At 45.3% G+C, this 9,834-nt stretch overlaps 1 protein-coding gene across 2 annotated transcripts; it reads right to left on the bottom strand.

Annotated features, from left to right (window-relative positions):
- Nucleotides 1-736: 736 nt before the first annotated feature.
- LOC149334236 (uncharacterized) lies at nucleotides 737-8,244 on the bottom strand. 2 transcript variants are annotated; one of them, XM_089556218.1, is made up of 4 exons: nucleotides 8,158-8,244; nucleotides 6,804-6,911; nucleotides 3,437-3,484; nucleotides 737-1,169 (listed from the first exon to the last, which is right to left on the bottom strand). In XM_089556218.1, the coding sequence occupies exons 2-4, from the start codon at nucleotides 6,861-6,863 to the stop codon at nucleotides 945-947; spliced, it is 333 nt and encodes a 110-aa protein (XP_089412344.1). In that variant the 5' UTR covers nucleotides 6,864-6,911; nucleotides 8,158-8,244; the 3' UTR covers nucleotides 737-944. The 2 variants fall into 2 exon arrangements, with proteins under 2 accessions (XP_089412344.1, XP_089412342.1); XM_089556216.1 differs by lacking the exon at nucleotides 8,158-8,244 and having other exon boundaries at nucleotides 6,804-7,173.
- Nucleotides 8,245-9,834: the final 1,590 nt, after the last annotated feature.

Genomic DNA, 9,834 nt, shown 5'->3' on the forward strand with positions numbered 1-9,834 from the left:
GAACGCAGTGTAGATACATGCGATAAATAGCAAACGGCAGTTCTAAAATAAAAACCGCCGCTTCACTTCATCTGCGGCATTATTCTATAATACTGAAATGGCTTCATTAAACTAAATAAAGCTTAGACAACAGACAGTGGAACCACATTGTGTACAAGCCAACTGTCGTGCTTTGAAAAGAAGAAAATTTGGCATATCAAGCACTAGGGCATATTATGCGCCCCGTTGCGTACAGTGTCTACACACAGTGTAGATACTGCTTCCTTGCTTGGAATTTAAAAAAGAAACCCCGTTGTTGAATTGTGAATATAAAGCGTACTTCGTTCTTAGTGGCGAGAAGTTATGATCCGTGACGTCGTGAATTGCTTTCATCATCATCATCCTAATCAGCGCGACTATGCCTACTACAGGGCAAAGGCCTCTCCCATGTCTCTCTAATCAACTCTGCCTTTTGCCAGCTGCGGTTTCTTTAAAAGAAAAGTTTAACAGCACGAAATATTTGCCTTCGCAACCCTATTGAAAATATTGAGCGTGAATTCTGCGTGCCTATCTTTGCGTGTTTATTGCCACGCAAAATGCGACGATTGAACGAGGTCGCAGAACGCGAGACATATTTCACATAATTTGCGCAAGCTGAGCAAGCTCGCAAACGCGAGACATCTCTCACGTAAGTGCGCAAGCCACGTAAGGCTCGTACAGCAGGAGACATCCTCGCGTGATATGCGCAAGCCGGGTGAGGCTTCCAGAATGTCCGAGAGCCAAGGGTGAGTCCCAGAATGTTCAAGAGCCGAGTCTGGCTCACAGAGCACTAGACAGTGTCTAATGGAGTTACCATCATGATGCCGATAATACCTTGCATGGCTGCAAGGCTCCTACATCACTGCTCAACACGGTACGCTAATGTACTGCATTAAGGCCTCCTCATCTGTCTGTCACTGCCTCATTCAGCATGCATGTTGTGAGATAACAAGCTTTGCAGAAACGGTGCTTCGTGGGATGGTTCTCATGTGTGTAGCATGCTTGCAAAAGGACATAGATAAGGTCACCTTAACTGGCTTTATTAATGCCACATCCCTCATGATGGGTGCCACACAGTGGCTAAACAATTTCTTCAGTTTCTCCAAGTCCAGCAGGTTGGCGTCTTGATACAGGTTCTCACTATGCAGCACCTGCAAAAAGGTAGGAGTATATGCAAAAAAATTCAGTTAATCTGTTTTCTGGAAATTCCAGAAAAGGGCACAAGTACTTCTTCCATTAATGAACTAATGATGATTTCGAAAAGTTTCAGGTTTGAAATACAGACACTGGAAAACCCGACTCAAGCACGCAGACTGCTCAGCATCAAACCTGCACAAAATCTAATAACCGTGTCACACAGGCATTTTGAAGGCTTTCAAATGGCTATTAACTCAGTGGCACTTGAATACAGCTAAATGGGCATTTCCAATAGCCACTGAGTCCCTAGAACAGTGTGGACATCTATTAAGATTTTGAAGGCTTTTCAGTGGTAGAAATTTGCACTCAGACATGGAGCACTCGCAACTATACACGAAGGAATAAAATCAAAGCAATTTAATCGCTCAAAGAATACTCAACATGAAATGTACAACTTATTTCACTAAAAAAAAAGAAGGTTAGCCACAAAACACTGCGGCAAGCATATTATCACTGTTGCCAATAGCACAAAAACAATGAATACCACTTTTCAAAACTGTGTGAGCGCTACAACAGCTTCCCAGCAAAATTATCAACTGTGACAGTGGCGCCACAGCAGCTTGGTGCCAGATGATGAAATATCTCTACGGCGATCAAGTATTCTGTGTAGCAGTGGCATAACTCCCGAGTTGAAGTGCAAATCTCGAAGCTCAATCTCCCACCTCAACTGTTATCTTTAAATACATATTTAAATTCATTGGAGCGTGCTGCAGAAGTAGGTGGTCAGATCATTCGAGAGGATACCTGCAAGCTATCTCAGGAGACGAAAGATCTGATGAAGAAACGCCAAAGCATGAGGACGTCTAACTTCAGAGAATGAATAGAACTAGGAGATCTATCGAAGTTATTTATAAGTGCAAGGTAGCCAACATAAGAAAGTTTAACATGGAGAAAACCTAGCATGCTCTAAAGCATGGAGGTAGCCTAAAATCAGTGAAGAGAAAACTAATCACAGGTAAAAACCAGATGTATGCGCTAAAAGACAAAGAGGGCAATGTCATAAGCAATATGTATAAGATAGTTAAAGTAGCCGAAGAGTTCTGCACAAATCTCTACAGTAGTGAATGTAATCACAATGTTACGGAGAGAGGCAGTAGAGCATAGCAATGGGACATCCCGCCAGTAACGAGGGAGGAAGTAAAGAAAGCCTCAGGAGCAATGCAAAGGGGCAAAGCAGCTGGTGAGGATCAGGTAACAGCAGATTTGTTGAAGGACGGAGGAGAGATTGTGCTAGAGAAACTAGCCACCCTGTACACGCTTGCCTCGTGACCACGAGCGTATCAGGAGCTTGGAAGAATGCGAACATTATTTTAATTCATAAGAAAGAAGATGTCAAGGACTTGAAGATTTACAGACCGATCAGCTTACTATCGATTGCCTACAAGGTATTTACTAAGGTAATCACTAATAGAGTCAGGACAACCTTCGAATTCAATCAACCAAATGATCAGGCAGGCTTTCGTAAAGGATACTCAACAAGAGACCACATTCATGCAATCAATCAGGTGATAGAGAAATGGGCAGAATATAACCAACCCCAATTATAGCCTTCATTGACTACCAGACAGCAATTGACTCGGTGGAACCACAGCTGCCATGCAGGCATTGTGGAATCAGGGTGTAGAAGAGTGTTATGTGAAAATATTGGAAGATATTTATAACGACTGCACAGCTACCATAGTTCTCCATAAGGTCAGCAATAAAATTCCTCTATATTCCGAGTTTTCTAACACCACCATCATTTTTTGGCACCGTGACCATATCATACAAGAATGTGAGACCTACTGCATACCTAAAGAAAATATGTGTGTAAGCCAAGCATCAGCCGTTGTATGCAATAAGAAGTCTAAGTGAAAAAGATTCGATGTAAATTAGAGAAAGCCTTGCCATTTTTGTACTTCTGCTTCTATGACTGCTTGCTGGATTTTTTTCTTTAGTTGGAAGCATTCTTCCATCCCTTATCTCTATACACTATTCCTCTGCCAAATGACTGAGTAAACCAATTAGCAATTCCTAAGTAGGGAGGGGGCCTTCCACAGTGACCACACAGGGGCCTTCAAGTTCTTGCAGCAATCAAAACATCCCTTTGTAACACTGGCCTTGAATGCACCACTATACTTTTGTGGCAGGCCAAATACTTATACAATTTATGTTTTGAAACCACACAGAAATCCACAACTGCCATTATGAAAACAACCTAGGAATGTAACCATAAGCGTACCTGGCCAGCATGATCAGCATGGAAAGGCGCCCAGCTTGTGTGCAGCTCCTAAAATGAAAGCAAATTCACATGATTAATTGCAATTTCCACAGAGACATTCTTGAAAAATCATGTTTTTGCACCACTCAGCCTCAAGCCTGCCTTCTTGCTCCTGCAGCAATGAGGCAAATCTGAGCACAGCTTGGGGTGAGCTGGTGGTATCACATTACGCACCTGACACTACATGCATCAATCCATTTGTATGATTGAATTTCAGAATGGCGAAAAAGACACACACACACGAAAAAATGGTGGGTGGATGAGATTAAGAAGTTTGTGGGGATACAGTGGCCGCAAGTGGCAAAGGACAGGGTTAATTGGAGAGACATGGGAGAGGCCTTTGCCCTGCAGTGGGTGTAGTCAGGCTGCTGCTGCTGCTGCTGCTGCTGATGATGATGATCACAGCCTGAGCACACCTACAAAGTAAGTAAAACTGTGATCTCGACCCAGCAGCACTTTACTGTGTTGAAAGAGAACAGGTACAATTGAATTACTGCATTACCTTATTATAATTAAAAAGTACAGGGCTCTAAGGACTTCCTAATTTACATCGAAACGAATGGGTTACAGTGAACTTTCACGGATTACACTAACAGGCACTGAAAATCCAACACAGCTGCCCAAGAGAATATAGGCAGCCGCGCTAGCCTTCTTTTGCGCTATGCTACCTGATACCAGATTAAAATTCCAGAGCAATTTACTCATACTCTAGCACTGGGATACGTTATGCCCCAGACTGATGCAGCTGTCTTACTAAAGGCAGAGAAGCTTTCAGTGTGGGTCATGTGTGCTGTGGCGTGAACACATGCACAGCATCGCCTGCTACCATTCAAGTCCTCTGTGTACACAAATGCAGGTGCAATAGAAAACCCACATCACAAATTTGGCTAGTCTGGTCGGCCAAGCATGGGCCAGCTGATAGCACGAAGCAGCAGGTGCGACACATACCATCATCATCAGCCTGACTAGGTCCACTGCAGGGCAAAGGACTCACCCATGTCTCCACATTAACCCTGTCCTTTGCTAGGTGTGGCCACCATATCCCCGCAAACTTCTTAATCTCATCCGCCCATCTAACTTTCTGCCGCCCCCTGCTACGCTTGACTTCTCTTGGAATCCACTCCATTACCTTTAAGGACCAGCGGTTATGTTGTCTTCCCATTACAAGCCCCGCACAGGCCCGTTTCTTCCTCTTAATTTCAAGTAGCATGTTATTAACCCGCGTTTGTTCCCTCACCCACTCCGCCCCCTTTTGGTCTCTTAATGTTAGACTTATCATTTTTCTTTCCATAGCTCACTTTGCTGTCCTTATCGTTTGGCACGTGTTTTTTTCTTTGTAATAAGGCATAAAGTATTATACACGGATTACCACATGGCATCCTCCTATGACCGCTAAATAATTTATAATCAAATTTCTTTCTCCTGCTGTATTTGTTTCGGTTTCAACAGCTGAATGATGGCTGTGACGTCAAAGCGAGGTTATTGGTCACGTGAGGCATGAAAAACTGCAATACAATTGGTACTTCTGGCTCTTAAGGAATGCTGGCGTCAGCGCTGTAGCAAATTAAAATGACGAAGCAGCGATTATAAGGGCAGTTTTCCCACGCCTCACATGACCTATAACCTCTCTTTGATGTCATAGCCATAGTCAAATTGTTCACCGAAACAGGATGGCAGAAAAAGTTGATTATAAATTATTTAGCGGTCTCACGCGAATACCAGATGGTGATTCATGCATAGTAGTGTCTTCCGCACCATTATAGAGAAGAAAACATGCCACCAAGATTAGGTGTCTATACTCTTTTAAGCTGAACTCTCTTCATTAGCCTCCAAGTTTCTGTCCCAAAAGTGAGAAACATGCAGGCTAAAGAAAAGATTTCAGCTTAAGTACCAAAGTGGCTCTAATTACACGATGAAGCGGAAAAACTCTTGACACTTGAACAGAGAACAAATAGGAATTCCAACAAAATTTTAGATTCTTGTAAGGCTATCAAGCATTTCTGAATATTGTAAACTGCACTTTCACACATACAGTACGCATGTATGCCAAGCTCACATTCAGTAGCTCTGTTTACCGGCTGTAATTATCACGGTCTGAGCTCAGTTACAGATTTAAAACCAGCCAAAAGATGCAACACAGGAAAAGAGAAGAAAACAGGTTGGACTATCAATTGAATTTTTTGTGAAGGAAAAGAAGGCTCGCATGAAGATGCGCCACACATGACCCACACCAGCGAAAGGCAGGACAACAAATAACTGTCACTGATATACAAGCACGTCATCTAAAAGAGAAAATTCTTTCCGTTGAAGATTGACTAATGGCTTCGCTACTCATACAACCGTTGCCTTGGAGATATGCATCAAATACCTTACAGATTTGTTTACCACTTCTATACACCACTGAAGTGTCACAGAAATCAGGCGTACACACTGATGGGTCATCTTATGATTTACACTCACGACATTGGCACTGTAGTGCCAGATTAGAAGCTGCCTTCCCCCTAACAAGTTAGTGCTCACTCAGGAACACATTAAAGACACCTGCACATATCCCTGAAGTAGTTTCTTGCACAAGCTAGCGGAATGTGATAAACCACTTCCTGCAAGTCCTGAACCTAGTTTTATGGGATACCATACTGCTATCCCGGTTTTAACAGCAGCGCAAAGGCCATCAACACAATGATTGGCGCAAAAATTACATTTAAAAATTTTCCCGCCACTCGATTTGAACTCATGAAGTCTACACAAAGGACTCCATGATAACCGTTCTGAGGTGAATGGCAGTTCAGCCTAGCCTCTGGAATCTGTGCCAAAAAAAACCGGAGTCAGCGCATCGCAATTTACTTCCGAAATCAGCCGGTGCTGATGAAAATTGTATGTTTTGCTTTCTCTGGCTTATAAAGCTCCACTTTCAGAAAAAGTGTCGTCTTTGTGGTTAGGATGCAGAACTTCATCATCACAGGTCAACTTCAGCTAGCCATCAGTGTCCCTTTAATGCCTCAAAGTTGAACAATAGCTCCATTCATAGAGGAGGGCTGTGCATAAATTTCGACCACCAAAGATTCTTTAACATGCACTGACATTGCATAACACACGAGCAAATATGCATTTCGCCTTGTCGAAACGAAGCCACCACAATTCAATCCCGCGTCTTTGGGCTCAGTAGCCGAACACCAATGCAGTAGGCCACAGCAGCAGGTGAAAAACAAAAGAGAGCCCTTAATAGGCAACCTAACTTGCGAAAATCAACATAACGAGGGGTCACACAAGTAGCAGTGGACTAGGAAAATAAAAGCTACTTGTGTCGGAAGATGTCTTCAGTGCTTACCTCAAAAGCCTGCTTGCTTGCTGGGCATCCTAGCACCAAGTGAAAGGCTGGCACAGCCATACTGGAGAGCTTGGAAGAGGCATTGCTGGTAAAGCTATGTGGAGATTGCTGCAAGGTAAAAAGACACATTTAACAGCAGCACAGTGCAAAAAATGGACTAGAATCAAGCATGTAAGGCAAAGTGCAAGGCACAAAAAGGAGCCGGTCGCAGAATGGAACACAACTGTTTAACCACATTTCGAAGTGGGCCAGGCAACAAGAAATTCATAACCACGGCAGTCATTCACAAGCTAGCCTCAGACGAGACATCACTTGCATATCGATATCCAGCATCGTTTCTACAATACATGCCACCATTCAAAAGAACAGACCACAGCAGAACGATATTTTCAGTAGAAGGCTGGTTTGCTTCAAATTCTGCATGCGTCCCTCAATTTCAAATCTGGCATGATTAGCACTGATTTCACATTCTCACAGGTATGATGAATTAATAGTGCCAATTGCAGAAAAACCACACTTTTTCCTTTAACATCAAATAAGGTATTGGAGAGGTACCTCAGCATATTTAAGTCAAAGTCAGATTTATTTGCGCCATTGGTTATAATCATGAAACAATCAAGTTTATTCTTCGTACCTATTAAAGGCTCAATTACCCTTAAATTTCACTGCAACTTCGGGATTTAGGGCAAATGGAGCTAGGGCACCTGTGTGCATTTTGCAGTTGTTTGTACCATTTCAGCTCCGAGCCAAAGTATGAAAAAGCGAATGACAAAATAGAAGCGGAAAACTTCAGAGCAATTTGTTTTTATCTCACCGTTCTGCTATTCAAGGCTCGACTATAAGTACGAACGCAGCTGGATCATATGCAGCTTCGTACCTTAAATACACAATTTATAAAAGTACAAGTGAAATACAAGTGAAAGAGGAGGAAGCTCAATCCTAACGCATACAGCTGAATCGCAGTCTACGTAGTTAAACTGCTCGAGCGCTGTTACTTCAATTACAGCGTAACATGCGGCGAGAATGTAAAGCCCGGGCCGAAGAACTATTGGTGGGCACATATTCCATTCTCGGCGAGAGATGAATGGCAGTACGGCGGCAGTACGGCGCCGATATCGTGCACCCCGCGATCGGATCAGCTGTGCATATTTGCATGGCATACTGACCATGACCGTGTGACCACTGACACTACACGCGCATTCATGCCCGTGTGCCGCCAGCAAACAACCTTTCAGCGCTGCGTGCTGCCGCGATGGGCACTGCGTCTTCGCGTCTCTGTACTAGCTGTGTTGACGTGGCCAGTTGTGCGCAAAGGCTTTGAAATAATGAACAGGTTCGAAGAAAATTAACTTACCCCCAAGATGCGAGATGTCACCCGGGTAGTGGTCTCCCACCAGCTGCTGCGCCATGGAGGAAATGAGCCCCACCGTCAGCATAGCGTCTCCAGTGAAGGCGCGCAAAGGACGACGCGCTATCCGTCGAGCCCGCTGAGCCCGCTATAAACACAGGTTTACTCAGCACCTTACCACGTTTTCGTACATCGCACCAGCGAATTTGACTGCTGTCGGCACATCACATATCGGAAGAGTGACAAATGCTCATTCCAGCGATGGTTCATGCCCTCGGCACCACAAAGGACCACGACAAACGTAGTAACGCTGACCGCCATGCTGTCCCTCCCCAGACGCTGCGTTCGTTGGCTAGCGCTTCGGCCAGTTCCGGCTTCCTTCGGCCCGTTTAGAAAGGCATCGCCTCCAGGCATTCCTCCAGGTCGTCTCTTTCGGGCTCTATGCTTTTGGGCAGTGCGATAGCAAAGGACTAAAACCAAATGAAACTTTCGTTACAAAAATAATTAAGTTCTTGTGCACATATTAGCATTAAAAACTTGAGAAATTTGTGACGCATGGACGCATTAATATGCGTGTCGGTAGATTCGTGCGTGCGTGCGTGCGTGAGTGGGCATGGTCTAGCGCGTCAAATCCAAAGCCTATCCGACATGCTGCATGGTTTCTGAGATCACCGCCGTGAGCTTCGCTTGTTTTCTTGTGCTGCTGCTGGGCGTTCTTGCGCGCCGCTGTTACTGTGCTGGAATCGCAAAAGAAGAAGGATTACCGGTGTGTGCTGCCGGTGGGCGCGCTCTCATCCAAGAGTGGTAGCAGCTCCCAATTAAGCGATCCGTCGGGGCATATGTGTTATGGATGTCTGGTCGACAACGATAATGAGGTCAGCAGTGCGGTGCCGTCGTTTGATGAGTCGGACCTTTCGGCCTATTGCACTGCTAACTTCGTTGCAAAAATGCCTGGCTCATAAGCAGCGACAGTGGCCATTGTTTCTGTGGTGTGTTTCGATTACAAGACGGCGCCCTTCTACAGTGTGGCTTCCTTGGAAACTTATTCGGCGGTGTGCCTGCAACGCCTATCGCTGTCAGCTCAAACTGACCGCCTGCGAGCGCTGCCTTCTTTTTCGACGTGAACGGTGACGGGACACTTACTGCCTGTGGCCGGAGCTTATAGCAAAAGCGAAGAGTGTTTTGTGTGAAGGTTTGACGAAGTGCGTGTGTCAGCTGGACCCTTAGCAAGTCATACGAGATGCGACATGCAAAAGTGGTCCACCAGTCGCTTCAGCAGAGGGGGGGCGCTAGCGTCGGTGACGGGAGCGGTCGCATACCGCGTCGGCTCCGTGACAGATCGCAATCAATTGCGATACACCAACTTTTTCCCCTGCAAGCCTGGTATTATCGTCTCCAGGAACCTCAGCGGCACCCGTCTACACCACGTTTGTTAAGGTGGGGCCAATTTTCGACCACTTTTCGGTCATTTGAAGCTTTCGTCACGCCGCGGTGGTGCTAAGCCTAACGGCGCCGGGGCCTGCGATGGCCCCGGTCGGCGATCCCTCGGCCTCGGCGGCTCCAAATCACGTCACCGGGTACGACCCACAGTCCTTGCGGATCGTAACAATGGATACAAACCAATCCGAGGGTACTACTCAAGGCGAGGATCCTCTACCAACCGAGGACGATTACCTTGAAGAT

This window comes from Amblyomma mixtum, chromosome 8 (genome assembly GCF_055824585.1).
Source record: "Amblyomma mixtum isolate Tamu chromosome 8, ASM5582458v1, whole genome shotgun sequence".
NCBI lineage: Eukaryota > Metazoa > Arthropoda > Arachnida > Ixodida > Ixodidae > Amblyomma > Amblyomma mixtum.